Raw genomic sequence first — 21,889 nt, 5'->3', positions numbered from 1 at the left:
ATGAACTCACAATTGCAAGAAAAAAGAGATAAAAAGTTGCAATTACCTTTTTTATTTTTTTATTCTGTGGTTGAAACGAGCTTCCATATCTTGTATTATAAGGAGTCAATTCATGCCACATATGTTTGCAAAATATATTTAAAGTATTGCAAAAGAAAAATACAGCATTGAGCAAATTTATTTTTTATTTTTTTGCAAATACAAAATGAAGAAGTAAAGACAAATGGAGTACTTAGAGAAAAAAAAATTTGCAAACAGAAATAATCACAAAATATAAATAAAATATTGCAAAAATAAAGTAATAATAAATTGCAAAAATCAATGACTGCTGTAAAAGAAGCTTAAAAACTTTGATCCTTTTTTATCTCAGCAACAGATTTTTAGGAGGAATAATTTTGCAACACATATTTTCCATGGTCACACTTTATTTGCAAAACGTGTTTTTTTTTTTCTCTCAATACCTAATTTTTCTCTTGCGATTCTTCATTTTTATTACCAAAAAAATAGAAAGTTTTTGTTCTATATTTTGCAAATATATGTGGCATGAAATTGACTCCATAGTATCCCTTTATTGAGGAAAAACTAATTATCAAGTCCTGTGAAAAACTGTGGTTATTCTCTGATCTCTTCATTGTCAAGGGAAATTAAATACAACTTGTTTGAAATAAAAACATGCTGTTTCTCTGTCATCAGGTCCGCACACAAGCCGAAGAATCATCTGTGCAGAGTTTACGAGAAAAGGACTTACTGAACACCGAACAGCAGCAGCGTCTGATCTCAGAACATCTTCAGACGATAACGCAACTTCAGGATCAGCTTCTGACTTCCAAACAACAAGTGGAAGAAGCGAACAAACACTTGGCTGCGAAAACCCAAGAGCTGGACAACTGCGAACGAGAGCTGTCTGCGTCCAGACAGAAGGAGCGGATGTCGTCCGGAGAAATTCTGCAGCTCATGAAAACCGTGGAGGATCTTCAGCAGCGCTGCCACCAAGGCAGCCAATCAGAGGGCGAGACGGTGCAAAGACTCGAGGACGACTGGAACCGCAGGATGGAGCAGCTGCGGGCCGAACTGGACGAAATGTACGGACAGCAGATCGTGCAGATGAAGCAGGAGCTTCGGCTTCAGCACGCAGCAGAGGTGGAGCGAATCCAAGAGCAGAATCGTTTCGAAACGGAGAAGATCGTTCAGCAGCATCAGTCAGAGCTGGAGAGGTTCAAAGGTCAGCTGTTCCAGAGCACTGGTGGCGTCAACGTCCTGAACGTGAAGGTCATCGAGCTGCAGCAGAAGCTGCAGGAGACGCAGGTGCTGCGAGACAAGGCAGAACAGGAAGTAGCGCAGATGAATGCAGAAAAACTCAGTGTGGCACAGCAGGCCGAGCATTTGCGCGACGAGCTGCGCTCTGCCAGAGCGGAGGTCGCTGAGACGCAGCTGCTGCGTGACGCCATTCACGACCTGCAGGCGCGGCTTGATGTGGCGCAGAAGGCCAACGGCGAGCTAGAGGCCGAGCACGAATCAGAGATCACCAACTACAAGATCAAACTCGACATGCTGGAGCGGGAAAAAGACGCTGTGCTTGACCGCATGGCCGAGTCGCAGGAAGCAGAGCTGGAACGGCTTCGCACGCAGCTCTTGTTTAGCCACGAAGAGGAGCTTTCCCGACTCCGAGACGACCTGCAGCGGGAAGGCCAGCTCAACGTGCAGAACCTGCGTGACGAGATGGCCGTGAGACACCGCGAGGCTGTGAACCGTTTCGAGGACAAGCTGATGTCATTAGAGGAGGAAAGAGTCGCGCTGCTTCAGGAGATCGCGGCGCTGAAAAACAATCTGCCGGAAAGCGGCAAAGCCGAGGAACTGGTCGCGCAGCTGCAGGAACTGCAGACGGAGGTCGAACGTCTGAGACGGAGAGAGAGCGAAAGAAAAGAGTCGAACGAAAGCACTGATCGTGAACTCCTCCTGCAGAAAATCAACCATCTCTCCTTGGAAAATGAGCAGGCTTGCGCGCGACTGAAAGACCTTCAGGCTGAGATCGAACAGCAGAGGAACACTTTCTCCTTCACCGAGAAGAACTTCGAGGTGAACTACCAGGAGCTGAAGGACGAGTACACGTGCCTGGTGAACGCGAAGACGCAACTGGAGGAGCGCTTGATCAGAGAAACCGCAGAGTACGAGACGAAACTCGCCGAGCTTCAAACGAGCCACGAGGAGGTGGACGGGAAATCGTCGATTGAAAAACACACCACCGAGCTGATGGAAAAGCTGGAGACAGCCGAGAAAGAGAAGAAGGACCTCGCGGAACGGCTTGCGCTGATGGAAACAAACGCCAAGCGACTGGAAGATGAGCTCAAGATGAGAAATAAAGAGCCCGAGCAGGAGTGCAGCGTCGCTGGTGGGCTGTGCTCTGTGCAGACGCATCACATGCACATCAGATCTTTGCAGGAGGAAGTGGACGCGCTTCAGTCGTCTCTGCTGAGTGCTGAACGAGAGCGCGGCTTGGTGCAGGAGAAGCGAGCGACGACAGCAGCGCAGGGGAGGGAGAGAGAGACACCCGCGAGTACTACAGCGAGCCGGCTCCTTTCACACACACACGCAGCAGCGGCACAGGAGGATCAGCTCTCAGTCTCCTTCAGCCTCCCGCAGCAGGTAAGCAACATGCTACCGTATCTAGTATCTAGTATGATGAATCCAGTGCGTTTGTGCTCGCTCACGTCGACTCTCTCGCTGCCTTCAGAAGAAACTCGCGATGCAACAGTTGGTTTCTATCTGCATTGCACTGTGTTTAAAAATGCAGCTGTTTTTGTAGATGGTTTTGAAAGCTTTCTCTGAAGATGCAGTTTATCTGTGCAGAACTGTGGGAGGAATTGATGTGCATCGAGGGCCGCTGTCAGCACTTAACGTGAGCGAGAAGGAACCAGAGATTATTTCGTATCGGCCAGAGTGCAGGGTGACGGAGGGGCGAGAGAGATTGTGTTATAAAAGAGAGAGAGAGAGAGAGAGAGAGAGAGACAGATGAGCTTTATTCTCCCGTGTGTGAAACACTCTTTGATCTCAGCAGCTCTGATGGAAACGGGTGAATACAAACAGCTTTAAAAGGCCCTTTTACACTTTTTATTTTTTTCCCTCTAAAGACCATTTATGGGTGAATCTCACTGAAACAGATGCAGGTCACATTTCACCCCAAAAACAAAAGAAAAAAAGGGCATTTGAAGCCCATTAAGACTTTTTGCATGGTTATATTATTTATATTTTTAATAGCAATTAAGCACATTTACCCGATTCTCATTATCGTAATGAGGCTGAGTTAATTTTATTTAATTTTACATTAAACAAATTCTCATTAGTCAGCAATTATTGCAGGTTTTTATTTAATTCAGCATAAATTATTGGAAGTACAAATATTACCGTGATGTAGAAATGAACAAGTTTCTTCACATTATCGTCATGAGCGAGTTTTTTTTCTTTTGTACTGCAGTAATGATAATGGAGAAATTAATTAATGTCACATGGCAATAAACCGTAATGGTCCTAAAATAGGATTAGTTGCTTTAAATGGGCTGAGAAATATATTTTTTCTATTTTAATTTTTATTTTGCAGTTAGAAATGACTTGGACATGTCTTGAGTTTCAGTTTTGTGGCAGAATTTTCTTGCACCAGTTGTTTTTAGGATCATTTTTCTCTGTTCCTCTGATCCTTTATCCTAAATTAAATAGGCTGATTCTGCGAATGACCTTTATGATTGATTCATCTGCATATTGATGTCATTTACGTGGCTGTTCTTCAGTGCAGGTGAAGTTATTGGTGTTGTTAAGGTGTTTATATGTAAATGTGGGTGGCATATGTAAATGAGCTCATGCATGTGATGTCGTAATCATGCAGCTTTCTGAACGAGTTCTGAACTGTTTGTTTTCGGTAAATGCCGTGTGTTGCTGGATTTGATGCTGCGTCCTCACCTACAGGATGGTTGTGTGTCCATGAATTAAACTCTCTCCTGGTGTGTGTGTGTGTGCGCGTGTGTGTGTGTGTGTGTGTGTGTGTGTGTGTGTTTTCTGCAGGTTGAGACGGGAGATGCTCAGGCCGATGGAGACGCTGTCAGAGCCTCGTGTGTGATGCAGCCACTGGAAATGGACGGTGCTGAGCATGTAAGGATCTGTCTGTCTGTCAGTAAATTAAACACCTTTTTAATCACTTTTTTGACGCTTCAAATAAAGATTGTATCGATTACATCATTGCACCAGTAGGTGGTGACAAGTGACTGTTAAAAAATTGATTTGCCATTGAATCATTTGTTCAAGAGATTTGTTCAAAAACAGTGATTCATCCAGAAATGAAACAAGTCAAGTCTTAAAGAGTGAGTCACTGAATCATTCACTCAAGAGATTCCTTCAAAAATGCTGATTTTTTTTCAGTAATGAAACAAATGAAGTAATTATGAGTGAGTCATTGAATCATTAACTCAAGAGATTCCTTCAAAATCGCTAATTCTTTCAGTAATAAAACAAGTGAAGTCTTTATGAGCGAGTCATTGAATCATTCGCTCGAGATTCCTTTCAAAAATACTAATTTTTTTCAGTAATGAAACAAGTGAAGTATTTATGAGTGAGTCATTGAATCATTCGCTCAAGATATTTCTTCAAAAATACTGATTCTTTCAGTAATAAAACAAGTGAAGTCTTTATGAGCGAGTCATTGAATCATTCACTCAAGATATTCCTTTAAAAGCGCTGATTGTTTCAGTAATGAAACAAGTGAAGTATTTATGAGTGAGTCATTGAATCATTCAATTGAGATTCCTTCAAAAATGCTGATTCTTTCAGTAATGAAACAAGTGAAGTCTTAATGAGTGAGTCATTGAATCATTCACTCAAGAGTTTCCTTCAAAAATGCTGATTCTTTTAGTAATGAAACAAGTGAAGTCTTAATGAGTGAGTCATTGAATCGTTCATTCAAGAGTTTCCTTCAAAAATGCTGATTCTTTTAGTAATGAAACAAGTGAAGTATTTATGAGTGAGTCATTGAATCGTTCATTCAAGAGATTTGTTCAAAAATGCTGATTCATCCAGTAATGAAACAAGTGAAGTGTTTATGAGCGGGTTATTGATTCATTCAGTTGAGATTCCTTCAAAAACCCTGATTCATCCAGTAATGAAACAAGTGAGGAATTTATTAGTGAATTATTGAATCATTCATTCAAAACGATTTTAAAAAATTATTTAAATTAATTATATATTTTTTTAAATAGACTGCAGCAATTAACATTTTGTCAGAACCTCTAGTAAATTGCATGTTTTTGTTTAGTTATTCAGAATCTTAGAAGAATCTCTATTTCAAACAAAAGAATCATGATTCTCAATTTATCCAGAATCGTGCTTTGAATTAATGTTCACTCAGAAATTGCTAGTAAATTACTCAAATAATTACAAGTAATACATTGAATTAAACTTGAAATTTTGAAATAGACTGAAATAGTATTTTCTTGTAAAACATACTCTAATAATCTTCTAAAATTATTTTTTTACGGTGTCTGTAAATGTGACTTGAGTGTGTGCGAGTCTTCTTCATTTAAGTGCTATTAGATGAATTAGCTTTTTCGTATTAGTGCAATGTCTGTGACATTTATCAGAAACCTGCTGTTAAACCATTGCCGGTATTTCCTGTGAATAAACGAGCAGCAGATTATTCTCTCGCATTAATTACATCTCGTTCTCCATCTTCCTGTGATAGTCATTAAAATGCTTCATTTGTGCCTGTAGCGATGTCATCATCACATCAATCAGGACGGAGCCGGACCCTCTCTGCTCTTTGTGTCTCATATAAAAGAGCCTCTCAGTCTTATGAAATGCTAAACCACAGATGTGTGTGTGTGATTGGCTCATCTGAGATGATTGTTTCAGATAAAGACTCACAAGATGTCCAGGCTGAAACCTCACGCTGATTTGAATGTGAGATTAGTTAGCGGCACCACACAGATTTACTGCAGAAATACCGATTGTTTCCAAGCAGGTTTTCCTACTGCCTTTTCTCTGTACGACCTCCCACCATTGGTCGGTCAAACAGATAGTCCCGCCCCCTCTCAAAATAACATGTTGGCGTGTGCGTCTCTGTGTCTGTAGGATGAGTGCCGTCTGCAGTTGGAGGCTCAGCGCATCAGTCTGTCGCAGATTCACGCCGCTCAGCTGGAGCTGCTCAGGGAGAGTCTGTGTGCGCAGACGCAGGCGCAGCTGCGCAGCCGAGAGCGGGAGCTGCAGGACGCACACGAGCGGGAGCTGCGGCGCTTGCAGGAGGAGCTGAAGAGGGAGCAGCAGGGGGTCAACGGTCAGCCTGCAGGTCAGTGGGACGTCACATAAAACGAGCCCCAGTGTTTCAGATCTATTATTAAGAGACCCTTCAACACTAAAGAGAGAGACACTGTGAAACAGCTCTCTTTAACCCACACTAATAAAAACAATTATGGTTAACGGTATCAGCAAAGATTATTATATGTTATTGCTGCTAACCGCTGTGATAGTTGTAATGTTATAAATCAGGGATTCACGAACAGTTTTTGTCAGCCGAATCCCTTTTAAGCTAAATTATTTTCTTGAAGTCCCACTGAGATTTGAAATTTCAATCATTTAGCAACACATTTGCATGTTCATGGTTCTCTGATTTAGTTTTATGGTCACATGACATGTAGGTAATCGGATAACCGATTACAAAACTGATAACGTTTTTTGGTTTTTGTACTTTTTTTTTTTGAAAATTTATTATTTTATTTTTTATTTAAAATAAGTCATTTATTTTAATTTACCCTTTTAAGATTTAATTGTTAAGTGTTTTATTTATTATTTTATTTATTATTTTATTTTATTTGCAATTAATAATTTATTGTAATTTATCATTTTATGATTTAATTAGTAATTTATTTTATTTATTTAAAATAAATATTTTTTTTAACATTTTTATGATTAAATTAGTGTTTTATTTTATTTATCATTTTATTTTATTTAAAATTAACAATTTATTATAATTTACCATTTTATGATTTAATTAGTAATTGTTTCAGTTTTATTTTATTTATTATATTTATTTAAAATAAATAAAAAATGTATTTATTTTAATTTAAAATTTTTATGATTTAATTAGTAATTGTTTCAGTTTTAGTTTATTATATTTATTTAAAATAAATAAATTATATATTTTAATTAAAACATTTTTATGATTTAATTAGTAATTGTTTCAGTTTCATTAAATTATTTATTTTTAAATAAATCTATTATAATTTAACACTTATGATTTAATGAGTAATTGTTTGTTTTATTTTATTTATTATATTTATTTAAAATCAATAATTTATTTATTTTAATTTAACATTTTTATTATTTAATTAGCATTACAGATTTAATTAATTTAATTTTTATTTTTTTTTTATTATTAATAATTAATTGATTTTAATTTAACATTTTTATTATTTAATATTTAATTTAATTTTAAATTATTTATTTATGAATTATTCGATTTTTCCCAACTCCAGTTTGGGAAATCCTGTTATAAATCAATCCTTAAATCAAAATTCCATTCGCACTAGGCAGTTTTACATAATTCTAACAGTATACAATGTTATTATTTTTTGGTGCAATTTTAACAAACTGACTTTTTATTTTTATAAATAAATGTCTGGTTATGTTTTTTGAGGGGACAATTCATTGAATTAAGTACTTCAGAAATGCAAGCTATTGAAGCTAATTTCTTTGGATTATTTTCTCTTTTTATTTGGATCTTGATGCCCTTGAAACAAAAGATCAGATGATTCATATGAAACTGAATCAGTGTTGAAACAGATTCACATTATGAATAACTTGAGTTCAAAACTGAAGTCTCAAAACAGTCCAATTGATATTAGAAAACAGATTCAGACTCCGAACCGCTGTAAAACAGCTGATATACACACACCTGTGACAATACAGAAGAATCAGAAGTCACTGGTGTTTCTCTCTTCTGTTGAACGTCCTGTGCTCTTTTATGTGAATCCCAGAGCTGTATCTTTCACTGGTGTTTGTGTAAACGGTGACCGTATTTTCTCTGCTCCCACAGAGCCGAGCGAGCCGATCGTCCAGCAGCTGAAGTCGGAGTTTCAGGAGTGTTCGGCGCAGCTGGAAGAGAGACACCGTCAGGAGATCGAGCGGCTGAAGAGCTACTACCAGCAGCAGATGGAGGAGACGCAGGAGCGATTCACCGCAGAGATCCTCCTGCTGCAGCAGAGACTGCAGGAGCTCACGGGAGCAGAGGAGCTCTTCAGGTGACACGTCTTCATCATTCCTGAGCCTAATGAGGCTTTGAGCCTCAGTCTCCGGCTAACATCGATTCTAACTTCACATGATACAGCAACAAACAGATCTCGTCCATCAGGTCCCAAGCAGCTACACTACTAGTCAAGATTTTTTTAATGTTTTGGAAGTCTCTTCTGCTCGCCAAAGCTGCATTTATTTGATGAAAAATACAGTAAAATTGTGAAAAAATATTATAATTTAAATCAGCTGTTTTCTATGTGAGTATATGGTAAGTGTAATTTATTCCTGTGATCAAAGCTGAATTTCCAGTCGTCAGTGTCACATGATCCTTCAGAAATCATTCTAATATGTTGATTTATTATCAATGTTGAAAACAGTTTCATATTTTTGTGGAAACCTTCATACATTTTATTTTTCAGGATTCTTTGATGAATAGAATTCAGCATTTATTTGAACCAGAAATCTTTTGTGACATTATAAATGTTTTACTGTCACTTTTGATCAGTTAATTGTGTCCTTGATGACAAAAATATAAAGCAGCACAAGAAGATGAGATATTTTATCTGTTTACTTGTCATGTAACTGACATCAGAGAACCGTAAACATGCGAATGTGTCATTAAATTATTGAGATATCAACTTTAAATCTGACAAAAAAGTTTAGGTTTATCTGATTTAAACAGATCGTTTGCGACAGGCTCTTCCTTTATTAATGCTGTCATTGTTGCAGTAATTAAAGTCTCAGTCGCTCTGCTGAGCATTTTTAACGAAGGCCAGTAACTTTTCATTTGCTGTCAGTTTGACATTTACACACTAAAGGCTGAAAACAAAAGGCCTCCTGGGTGATAATTCAGCCCAGTGTGTCTCTCCTCTTTAAATATTAACCAGCGTTAGAGCTTCGTCTCAGAGACGTCAGGCTGTTTGATGCTCTGATGGGAAGATTTCTCACAGGTGTGTGTCAAACAAACATGAGCGTCCGTCTGTCTGATGGATGTTTGTAGAATCACACTCATTTCTGAAGCGCTTTCATAAATGATGGATGCGTTTAAACTGGCGCTGAAGCCCAGCGCTCGCGTCAAACTCTCACACGTCTCAGATCAAAGTGCTCCGATGAGTGAAAAACAGTCGCTTCTCCTCTGATACGGGACTGATACTGGGAGACTTCTGATGGTGAAAGAGCTGTACTGCCCCCGAATGGACACATGACAGATCAGATCTCAGGAAAGGCTTTATAAATATATTCATGCTAAAATATTTTTTAAAAAAAATGCATTTTTCTTCAGCTCAAGCGTCTGAACTCCTCTAAAGTCTTGGCATTGTAGAATTGTAGTATTTTACTCTTACTTAGTTTTATTCTTCGGTGGAAGATGATAGAAGATATTTTTAAAAATCCATACAATACAAGTTGTTCTAATGTTGTCTGATTTTAACACATTTCACCCACCAAATTCTCATCATTCATTTTTTTTATGCCAAATTTAATTGATATTTTTCTTTTTAGTTTGTCATATAATTTATTGTTATTAATTTTGGGATTTATTTTTATATTCTTAAGGTCATATTAAGAAGTTTAATCTGTTGAATCTGACCGCAGTCAGCTGTGATTTATGTTCGTGTGTTTTTGAAGATTATTTTTGGCAGCGATTCCCAAACGAACCTCTCTGAGCTAACAAGTTCCCCTGAGATTTCAGTTCATATTTCAATAATTTAACAACACGTTCACATTCACGGTTCACTGATGATGGTTAATGGTCACATGACATGCAAGTAAACATATAAAATATTTCATCTTTTTTAGTAAGTGTTTTATTTTGATTGTTTTTATTTTTAAATAATTTATTTGACATTTTTATGATTTAATTTAATTAATTATGAGCTCATCAACTCACAAACGCTCTGCAGTTCCTTCACGAGTTTATGAAACCCTTATTTTAGTGTCATTGATATACTATTATAATTTTGCTTCGATTTTATTGTTAAATTTTCATTTGAGTTTGTTAAAATTTTAGTCATATTTGCTATGTTTTTGTCATTTTTTAAAAATGTCTGCATAGTTTTTAAGTTTTAGTTTTGGTTATTTTAGAATTTTAAACGAAAATGAGCTGTTGCCTTGTCAACTAGCTAAAATAAAAATATGATTAATTTTTTTATATTTTATTTTATATCAGTTAATGTTTTATTTCAAACTAGATGTTTAAAAATAAACAGTTTTTATGGTTTTGGGTTGAGTTCATTAATATTTCAATAATTTGTAATGTTCACGGTTCACTGATGATGGTTAATGGTCACATGACATGCAGGTAAACTAATATAATATTTCGTTTTTAGTAAGTGTTTTATTATTTGACATTTTTATGATTTAATTTAATTTAATTTAATCCTGAGCTCATCAACCCCAGTTCGGGAAACCCTGTTTATGTTTGAGGTCAGTGTTTCTGCTGCGGCGACCCGTGACTCACTCAGTCTGTGTCTGTGTTTTTCTCCCAGTGTGCCGAGCGTCAGTCCGCCCCTGACGAGAGACGTGCGAGGTGAACGTGTTCAGGTCAGTCTTACCTCAGTGTTTCTCTCAGATTTCTTGTGATTTTCTCAGCATGCAGCGAGTGTTTCAGTAAAGTAAGTCCTTGAGTGTGAGCGGGCCGGCGGCTGCGAGCTGCCCTACATCTCAGACGAGAGGAATCAGGGTGACGTTACGCAACACGACCTCCCTGAAAACCCCTCATGCATGAGCGAACATCTCCATCTCTGTGTCGTTCATTCAGTCGTTCACTCGCTCTTACACGCTTTCCATTTGGCTGTGAACACTGGATGGTTTTTGTTAAATATTTGGTAAAAAACATTTCACAGTTTTGCTGTTAAAAATACAATTTGCAATCTCCTTTCGTCACCATGTTAATATACCAAACTATGTGAAGTATTAAAATCTGCTTTGTAATCTTATACTGCACAATTTCAACATTAATTTCCCTTAATAGTACAGTACAGTTTTACCACAAACATTTACTTGATAAATATAAATTTTCTCTGTACATTATAAAGTGTTTTATACATTATACATTTTAAAAAAGCAAATGTAAAGTGTTTTACATTAAATTACGTGAACAGTGTTATCTTATTTAATCTCATTTGTAATTAGCATAAAATAGCAATAATTCCCATGATATTCCACAGCAAAATTATGATGATTATCTTGTTAAAATGTAATATAAATTTTCACTGTGAAAGCCATAGTAAAGTGTTTTACAGTAAAATCACATCATGTACAGTATCTTGTTCAATCACATATATTTTTTACTATAAATTTTAAGTTAATTTATTATTTTTCTTCTAAATAGGGCAATTTTCTTAGTATTTCATAGCAAACTTATAATTATTGACTTGACAAATCTAATATAAATGTACATTTTGAAAGCTATTTTAAAGTGTTTTACAGTAAAGTCACATTTATCTTATTCAATCTCATATTTTCACTATAAATTTTAAGTTAATTCATTATTTTTCTTCTAAATAGGGCGATTTTCATAGTATTTCACAGCAAAATTATGATTATTTACTTGCTGATTTAAAGTGTTTTACAGTAAAATCACATGTACAGTATCTTGTTCAATCTCATATATTTTACTGTAAATTTTAAGTTAATTTATTATTTTTCTTCTAAATAGCATAATTTCCTTAGTATTTCATATCAAAATTATAATTATTGACTTGTTAAATCTAATATAAATGTACATTTTGAAAGCTATTTTAAAGTGTTTTACAGTAACATTACAAATTTTTACTGTACATTTTAAGTTAATTCATTTAACTTATAATGAGCTGTTTTTCTTCTAAATGGCATAATTTCATAGTATATGATTATTGGCTTGTTAAATCTAATGTAAATGAGTAGTTTTACTGTAGCATTTTTAGTTATGTTTTTGTTAAAAGCTACTTACATTTTTACTGGGAAGAGACGACAGATAAAAGAAGAAGAAGCAGAGAAAAGATGAATAGTGGGATGTTTGAATACATATATGAATAGAGAGCGAGACAGAAAAGAGCTTCTGAATCTGTGTCTGGATCTTATTTTACTGACTGAATGAGATTCTGAGGGAAAACGAGAGACTAATTACAGTCGCACTGAGAACAGAGAGACGGGATTCAGTGTCTGAGACGCACGTGTGTGTGTGGAGCCACGAGAAAGAGCTCTTTCACACACACTCCGCCTCCTCTTTCTTCTGCTCTTCCTCTCTGTCGATCTCTTCTCACTGCCGTTTCTCTCTCAGGATGAAGAGCGTCCCTCTGTAGATGTCGGAGCAGGTCTGTCGCGTGAGCTGCAGGCAGTGCAGAAAGCCTCGTGCGAGAGCTCGCGTGAGGAGCTGACGGATCTGGATCTGGAGCGACTGAGAGACGCAGCGGAGCGAGGGATCGGATCTCCTCCGGAGGAAACGCATCTCGGACGCTTGCAGGAGAAACACCAGCAGGAGCTGCTGGAGGAGGAGATCGCCAAGGTGCTTTTAAAACACATGCAGGTCCTTTATATCACATGTTCCTGTGTGAAGTTTATATGCTGTTTTTCTTTTTTGAGGAATAGTGCTGGAAATTTAATATTGATCCACCAAAATGAACACTGAAATCATTTAGCGGAAAACCAAAAGAATGCCTTGAATCGATGGCTTCATGAATTTGAAGTTCTGTATGTCGGTCTTGATGAATTTGAAATCTTGATTGTCGAGGGCTTGATGGTTTTGTGCGTCTCGTGTGTCAGGTGATCGTGCAGATGTCGGTTGAATTCGCCCAGCAGACCGAACACGCCCGGATCAGCAAACAGGCCAGAGAGACGAGCACAGCCATGCAGACGGACGGCGCTGAGGATGACGAGGGTGAGGAGGAGGACAGACTGAAGGTGAGTTCACGTACGGTGGCTCATGAGGGTCACACATTAACACCAGGAAACGATATCACTGAAGAAATCTTTCTGAACACTGTTATTATGGATTTTGTTCATTTTAATTCTTCATTGGAACTTGGTCATTAAAGGGATAGTTCACCCAAAAATGAAAATCATCCCATGATTTACTCACCCTCAAGCCATCCTAGGTGTATATGACTATCTTCTTTCAGACGAACACATAATAATATCCTGGCTCTTCCAGACTTTATAATGGCAGTGAATGGGGCTCAAGATTTTGAAGCCCAGAAAAGTGCATAACAGTAATCCATACGACTCCAGAGGGTTAATAAAGGCCTTCTGAAGCGAAGTGATGCATTTTGGTAAGAAAAATATCGATATTTAAAACTTTTTATAAACTATAATCACTGGCTTCCGGCAACGGCCGTACGCGAATCTAGTTCTAGATGGAAGAGTGACCTCTGACCTGACGCATGACTTAGGATTAGCGTAAGCTTAGGTGAGAGTAGACTCCTCTGGACAACAAACTCAAGCTCCTCTTATCTTAAATCAAAATCCTCCGACTCTTCTCTTTAAAAATTCTCATTTTAGATTTCTAATTCGTGAGCGATGTTTTGTTTTCATGTTCGCCAATACGTCATGCGTCGGGTCAGAGGTCATACTTCCGCCAGAACTAGACTCACATGTGGCCATATAAAGTTTTAAATATGGATATTTGTCTTACAAAAACCCATCGATTCACTTCAGAAGGCCTTTATTAACCCCCTGGAGTCGTATGGATTACTGTTATGATGGGTGGATGCATTTTTTTGGGCTTCAAAATCTCGCCTCCCCTTATAAAGCTTGGAAGAGCCAGGATATTATTTAATATATCTCTGATTGTGTTTGTCTGAAAGAAAGTCAAATACGCCTAGGATGGCTTGAGGGTGAATAAATTATGGGATATTTTTCATTTTTAGGTGAACTATCCCTTTAAATAAATTTAATAATGTTTTAGCTAACATGAGTCTTAGCACTTTTGAGGCTCGAGCAAGATGACCACTGTGTGTGTGTGTTTGTCATCTGTAGGCCGAGTGTCATTTTGTAGTATTAAAGCTCCCTCAGCTCACATTTAACGCATGAACACACACACACACACACACACACACACAAATTCACGCTGCTTTTAGCTCCAGTGTGTGTTTGATGAGATGGAAATGAGCAGGTTATTTAACTGAGAAAGACTTCACTTTAAAACTCCTGTCAGATTAATGGAAAAGATGAAATGAAAGAATCAAAACATTATAATGTACATAATAATGTATAATGTAAAATAAATTACTGTTTAAAGGAATAGTTCACTCCAGAGTTATTATAGTGAACTAAAAAAATGTGTTTCTTGAAATAAAATCAACTTTTTTATTTTAGCTGGTTGCCAAAGAAAACATTTCTCCATTTCAGCTAGTCATTTTACTTATGAAGTTTAACTAACTAAAACTGAAAAAAATCCAAGCTGTATAGACATATTTATAAAAAAAAATATTAAAAAAATAAAGATTATAAAAACACAAACTAAACTAAATCTAAAAATGAAAATTAATTCAAACTATAATAGTATCTCACTGATACTAAAATAAAACTTGTTCACTCTAACTCGTTTAAGGCCCACTTATCCACCTTATTCCTGACTAGCCTACTGCGTTTCGAATTATGGGTTTCACTTCCGGTTTGGGGAACTTCCATTTAAAAAGTTTGAAACGAATCGTGTGAATAACGTAACGCTTGGTATTTTAACGTAACATCTTATAACAAGAATATCTATGGCAAGAGCTCTTTTCAGTCGCTGCTTTCTATCCTCGTGATTATTTTCTTTTGTCCCTTTGCATTCCGCTGTAATAGTATGAAAAAGGACAACATATACCAGCACATTTGTGGTCTGTTCTCCCGATATAATTTACGATATATCCCATTAATAATTCACTGGAATGCACGAAGAATCTCTCGTTTTTCTCCTCAAAGCCTCACGTCTCTTTCCAGGTTTGTTTTCACAGGTAAATACAATTTATTATCTGTAAAAATGATGGAAATCACTTTGAAATAGTATCACACAATGCTGAAGTTCATGAACATTTTTTATTAAGGCAGCGTATATCACATAATACAGATATATATCACTATAGTTATATTTAACCCATCCAGAATCACGCTTTTTCATGGCCTGTTGAAACTACCTTGTTGATGCTTTTACACTTTTAAATGTCCTTTTAATGTTCGTTGGTTGAAGGGTGAATAGAATAATGTCATCTCATTGTACCCAGTTTAAAAAGAAAAAGTATTATTGCGTTCATAGAGCGAGCCTTTTACTGACTGTTTGTAGCTTTAAGGAAGTTACACCCATATTTCGCGCAAAGCGTCATGGGGCGTCGGAATAAGGTCAATACCGAGAACGATAGCTATAACTATATTCCACGCGTCCACACCAGCGCACAATATCGTTCTGTTTGTTATAAGAGCTGCAGTTTTATCGTCTGTCTCTTTAAATGCTCGAACTCATTAAAGCAGGATGAATTCTGATTGGCTGTCAATGTTTTTATCCTTCATCAGCTAGAAAAATGTTCTGAAAGTGATTCCAGCGATACTGTTCTTCTGTGTCGTTATCACTATAGTTCGAGTTAGAGCGAGATCGTTATAGTTATCATTACAGTTCTTCGTTATTGTGTGTGTGTGTGTGTGTGTGTGTGTGTGTGTGTTTTTGGGATGTCGGCTCTGATGCTGCCTGAAACATGAGTCCGTAAGCAGCTGTTGACGTCTGATCGTTGAGTTTAACGCTCGTCCACTGACTCCACAGTCTTCTGAAGAAGAGAAAACACAAGAGGATGAGGATGATGATGAAGAGATCCTCCCTTCAGAGGTGATGTTTGATGATGATGATGATGACACGGTTGAGGAAGAGGACACTGAGATCCCGGCAGAGCTGCCTGATGATGATGATGATGATGGTGATGATGAGCAGGGCACACCTGTGTTCACGGAGGACTATTGCTCTGAGCTCGTCCAGCAGGAAGAGGAACACGGCCGTGTGCTGGAGGCGCTCAGAGTGTCACACACACGACAGCTGGAGATCCAGCAGGAGACGAACACACACCTGACGGCACAGATACACACACTCAGCCAGCAGCTGCTGCAGGTGTGCATGTCTTACCTGAGTGAAACACTTCCTCTTCCTTTTTACAGAGGCGTCATTAAAGTCAACATGAAATACTTGCTCCACCTCTGAAAAGACTAGACATCATTTTAAAATTATATACTTAGTTAAATTGTACACATTTATGATTTATTGATTAACTTGAGTATTTTATTTAGATTTTTTTATTTTAAAATTATTTATTTTAATTTTATATTTTTATAATTATTTGTTTTTATTTTTAAATTATTTTAAATTTACATTTTTATGACTTAATTAGTAGCCGGTTTTATTTTGATTTGTTTTTATTTTAAAATGATTTACCTATTTTAATTTGACATATTTATGATTTAATTAATTATTAATAAGTTTTTATTTTAAAATGATTTACTTATTTAATTTTTTACATATTTATTCATATATATTTAAATTACAATTTTAATTAACTTTTTAATAAGTATTTTATTTTGATTGTTTTATCTTAAAATGATTTCATTTTACATTTTTATGAGTTAATTAGTAATCCATTTTTATAGTAGTTTAAAATATTTACATATTTTAATTTTACATATTTATGATTGAATTAAATTTTAATTGCCATTTTATTTTTTTTTATTTTAGAATTATTATAATTTTAAGTTTATGATTTAATTAATTATTAGTATGTTTTATTTTGATTAGTTTTTATTTTAAAATTATTTTAATTTTACATTTTTTAGTTAACACAGTTAGCGCTGTAATTTAATGCTGGTTAATGTTAACATTGACTCACAAGACAACATGAAACCACATTCACGACACATTTACACTTCTGTAAAGTGACGTATTTTCTATTAAGGATAATCAGGCAGAAATAAAGGGCAGGACTTTATCCATCATGACTGAACTGAATTATAAAATGTTAGATTGTTTCAGAGGTGAAGAAGTTATATTTTGATGAAAGACTCTTGCTGCTGGTGTTTGTGTCTGCTTCTCTGTGGTTCTTCAGATGTGATGTTCTGTCTGCTGTGATTTTTCTGTGGTTCGGTCGAGCCGCTCCGCATGGCGTTAAAGTGTGTGTGATTTCATGATCTGTCCTGCGCTGTTTCACGCTACAGCTCAAAGTTGCATGTGATTTTATATCTGATTTTATCGGATTTTATATCTATATTCGTTTGAAACAGAGAGAGCTGGAGATGCAGAGGATGAAGGAGGGAGAAAACGAGACTGAGATGGAAAGAGATGAGCGCCCGCTTCCCAGCATGCAAAGCTGTGGCACACAGACAGAGCAGGTAGTGTAAACAGAAGTTTGTGTGTGAATAGTATTCCATATTCATACCAGTACAGAGTTAGTGTGTTTACACCTGCCCATCTGCACTTCCTCCTCTGTGCCATCAGGTGGCGTTTGTCACCTTAGAAACCTTTCTTCTCAGGTGCAACTGTTGCTATGGCAGCACATTTGGATACTCCAGTCTTGTGTTGTTTGTGTTTGGCTGTGTGTGTTTGGGAGCCGCTGCGCTCGGCCTGACGAACACATCTCAATATACAGACTGCTTTAAATGACTTGAGCTGACTGTGGTTAAATGACGGGCTTCTTATCTGCCATTTCTTTTCTGCCTGTGCATAAACTCCAGAAGAAAGAGGAAGAGGAAGAGAAGGAGGTGATAAAGGACAAAGGTCATGGAAGGAGCGTGACATCAGAGTCACCTGCTCAAGACCCAGAGCTCACATCTGATGTCATCATCACAGAGAGGTGAGGAGTAATTAGTGAAAAAGTTGATAAAGTTCTGTGAAGTCATTAGAACTGATAGAGAGATAGATAGATGGATAGACAGACAGACAGACAGAGAGACGGATGGATGGATGGATAGATAGACAGATAGATGGATAGACGGATAGATAGATGGATAGACGGATAGATAGATAGACAGACAGACGGACGGACGGACGGACGGATGGATAGATAGACAGATGGATAGATAGATAGATGGATAGACGGATAGACAGATAGATAGATAGACGGACGGACGGATGGATGGATGGATAGATAGACAGATGGATAGATGGATAGACGGATAGAGATAGATAGATGGATAGACGGATAGACAGACAGATAGATAGATAGATGGACGGACGGATGGATGGATAGATAGATAGACAGATGGATAGATGGATAGACGGATAGAGATAGATAGATGGATAGACAGATAGATAGATAGATAGATAGATAGACAGATAGATAGATAGATAGACAGATAGATGGATAGACGGATAGATAGATGTATAGATGGATAGACGGATAGATAGATGGATAGACGGATAGATAGATAGACAGACAGATAGATGTACAGACAGACGGACGGACGGATGGATAGACAGATGGATAGATAGATAGATAGATAGATAGATGGATAGACGGATAGATAGATAGACAGACAGATAGATAGATGTACAGACAGACAGACGGACGGACGGACGGACGGATGGATAGACAGATGGATAGATAGATAGATAGATAGATAGATAGATAGACGGACGGATGGATGGATGGATAGATAGACAGATGGATAGATGGATAGACGGATAGAGATAGATAGATGGATAGACGGATAGACAGACAGATAGATAGATAGATAGATAGATAGATAGATAGATGGACGGATGGATAGATAGACAGATAGATAGATAGACGGATAGATAGACAGACAGATAGATAGACAGATGGACGGATGGATGGATGGATAGATAGACAGACGGATAGACGGATAGATAGATAGATAGATAGATAGATAGACGGATGGATGGATGGATAGATAGACAGATAGATGGATAGACGGATAGATAGAGATAGATAGATAGATGGATAGACGGATAGATAGATAGATAGATACATAGGTAGATAGATAGATAGACAGATGGATAGATGGATAGATAGACAGACAGATAGATAGACAGATAGATAGACGGATAGATAGACAGACAGATAGATAGATAGACAGATGGATGGATGGATAGACGGATAGACAGACAGATAGATAGAAGATAGATAGATAGACAGACGGATAAACAGATAGACGGACGGACGGACGGACGGATGGATAGATAGACAGATATTTTTCTCAACAATCACTAAGTTGTTTTCTTCTTCTAGGGATTTGTTGCGTAAGGCAAACGCTCGTCTGCGTCAGGTGATCGTCGATGTGCTGAAGACGACCGCAGCGGCGGAGGAAACCATCGGCCGTCATGTGGAGGGGATCCTGCAGGCGTCCAGTAAGGGTCACCTGACGGTCCCAGCGGAGGGGTTCAAACCGTACGGCGGCCCGACGGCAGGACCTGCTGGAGGTCAGAGACGCATCACTCGCCTCTTTTACTTCATATCAAACTTACTCAGACATTTTCACCAGTTGATTTTCATTAGGCATGACCCTTCATGTGTTCAGCTGAATGCTGTAGTGTGCTTTAGTAAAAGATTTAAAGAAGGACATTAAAGTCACATCAGAGCTCGTCTGCGATGGGTTAATAACAGATGACAGGACCATTTAATTGATATTCAGGAACCAGTGAAGCCGCATCAGATCCTGTCTGTCTTGTTTGTCCTTTTCTGTTGACTCATTGTCTTTGCGTAGAGATGTTTTGTGTACAGTTGAGATGAGGTCATGTGACCCAGGCACAGAAGGAGAGTGTGTTTGGGTGTGTGATGTGGACGTCTCATATCACATGATATGAGATGGACACTCCTGTAACTCGACACTCAAAACGCACAAAAGACCCCGAACAAAGCCTCATCCTGTGAGAGAGATCAGCTGACGACACATTCATGTCCGTCTGTGATTTCATCCGTTTGTCTTAATCTGCTGTCTCTAATATCCCTGTCCCACAAAAACATGTTTTATTAGTGATGTTTGCCAAGTCAGACTATTAAGTTATAAAGGCCTTTTCTATCATTTCAGTCCGGGCCTGTTTAGGATACACAACATCTACCTTTTATTTCTGTAATACTCAAGACGAAAATTACGATCCGTTCATTTACTCTTTGTTTTGATGTCGGTGAACCAGCGAATCCCTTCTGTCCCGTACACAGACACGTCCTCTGAGAGTTTCCACGGCAGCGAGACGGGCGCGGATGACGTCAGCGTGTTTTCAGCAGAAACAGAGACCGATGAAGGGCTGGAGATGTCACTGAAGATCCAGGGGGCGGAGCTCCTGCACCAGGAGGCGGAGCTCCAGCCGGAGAGGGAGGAGCATCTGATGAGCATCAGCACACGACTGCAGAGCGCTGTAGAGAAGCTGCTCATCGCCATCACTGAGACCACCACTCAGGTACGGCAAGCACAAGGAGCCAAAATAAACGCTTCGACTATAAATGGTTCAAATCATCATATTAGAATGATTTCTGAAGGAGCATGTGACACTGAAGACTGGAGTAATGATGCTGAAAATTCAGCTTTGATCACAGGATTAAATTATACTTTACTATATATTCACATAGAAAACAGCTGATTTACATTGTAATAATATTTCATTATTTTTACTGTATTTTTGGTCAAATAAATGCAGCCTTGGTGAGCAGAAGAGACTCATTCAGAAACATTAAACAATCTTAATGACCAGTATGAAACAGTACACGACAGATAACTTTTGACACACATTGGGAACAGGATTTGGTCATATATTGAGAGTGTGTGTTGGATAAACACGTTGTCTTTGGATCATTAACTAGCGCTGCTGGTTATATCAGATGAACTCTCCCATGAGGCATCAGGGCTCAAACTAATGCTCAGAGGACACACGTTCTGTACAGTGGGCAGGGCCGGTCGCCTGTAGATACCAGCAGATTTGCATAATGCTTTGGTCTCCGTGGCAGCAGCTTAACATCCGTAAAGCTGTGGGCGTGTGAAGTAAAGCGAAACCGTGTTTCACAATAGTTATGTTAGCTTCACTCTGATCATCACTTTCTGCAGGAGATAAATATCTTGAATGCTGAATTTGGAGATTTTGATATTTTATGCCACAGATCTTGTTCCACTTGAAATGTGAGCAGATGTGCATGTGGCGAATGAAATTAAGTTCTCTTAAGCTGCTAATGCTGGAGTTTTCAAACTGGGACCTTTGGAAATTTTTACAGAAAACCAGTGTAAAAATAAAAATAAAAATAAATAATAAGATTTAAATAAATAAATAGATTAAAATAAATAAATAATAAATATTAGATTAAAATAAAAATGTGATATTGATAAATAAATAAATAAAATGAATAATAAAATTGAAAAAAAATGAATTATAAAAGTTGAAAATAGATTAAATAAATAAAAATAGTTTAAACTAAAAAGAGATAGATAGTTTTAATTAAATAAGCAATTAAATGAAGATTAAAATAAATAGTTTAAAATACAAATTTTATATAAATGAATAAATAAATAATTAAATAAATATTAGATTAAAATAATAAAATAGTAATTGATTGAAAAGAATAATTATTTTAATAATAAAATAAAAATGTGATATTAGTAAATGAATAAAACAATAAAATTCGATTAAAATAAACAAATAAATAATACATAGTAAAGTACTATAGTGAATGAATGAATAAAT

At 37.2% G+C, this 21,889-nt stretch overlaps 1 protein-coding gene across 8 annotated transcripts in view; it reads left to right on the top strand.

Annotated features, from left to right (window-relative positions):
* Nucleotides 1-21,889, top strand: part of akap9 (A kinase (PRKA) anchor protein 9) — an 81,699-nt gene that overhangs the window by 24,254 nt on the left and 35,556 nt on the right. For 5 of the 8 annotated variants that reach the window (XM_051871892.1, XM_051871887.1, XM_051871886.1 and 2 more), the window contains 12 exons: nucleotides 694-2,643; nucleotides 4,054-4,140; nucleotides 6,112-6,325; nucleotides 8,072-8,276; nucleotides 10,755-10,809; nucleotides 12,530-12,754; nucleotides 13,012-13,149; nucleotides 15,983-16,321; nucleotides 17,482-17,589; nucleotides 17,932-18,050; nucleotides 19,449-19,639; nucleotides 20,379-20,617. In XM_051871892.1, coding sequence (XP_051727852.1) covers nucleotides 694-2,643; nucleotides 4,054-4,140; nucleotides 6,112-6,325; nucleotides 8,072-8,276; nucleotides 10,755-10,809; nucleotides 12,530-12,754; nucleotides 13,012-13,149; nucleotides 15,983-16,321; nucleotides 17,482-17,589; nucleotides 17,932-18,050; nucleotides 19,449-19,639; nucleotides 20,379-20,617 — 3,870 coding nt within the window. The remainder of the gene's footprint in view (nucleotides 1-693; nucleotides 2,644-4,053; nucleotides 4,141-6,111; nucleotides 6,326-8,071; nucleotides 8,277-10,754; nucleotides 10,810-12,529; nucleotides 12,755-13,011; nucleotides 13,150-15,982; nucleotides 16,322-17,481; nucleotides 17,590-17,931; nucleotides 18,051-19,448; nucleotides 19,640-20,378; nucleotides 20,618-21,889) is intronic. The other 3 variants (XM_051871885.1, XM_051871891.1, XM_051871890.1) reach the window with 3 other exon arrangements.

This window comes from Ctenopharyngodon idella, chromosome 19, assembly GCF_019924925.1.
Source record: "Ctenopharyngodon idella isolate HZGC_01 chromosome 19, HZGC01, whole genome shotgun sequence".
NCBI classification, from domain to species: Eukaryota; Metazoa; Chordata; class Actinopteri; order Cypriniformes; family Xenocyprididae; genus Ctenopharyngodon; species Ctenopharyngodon idella.
This window is presented reverse-complemented; position numbering and strand designations above follow the sequence as displayed.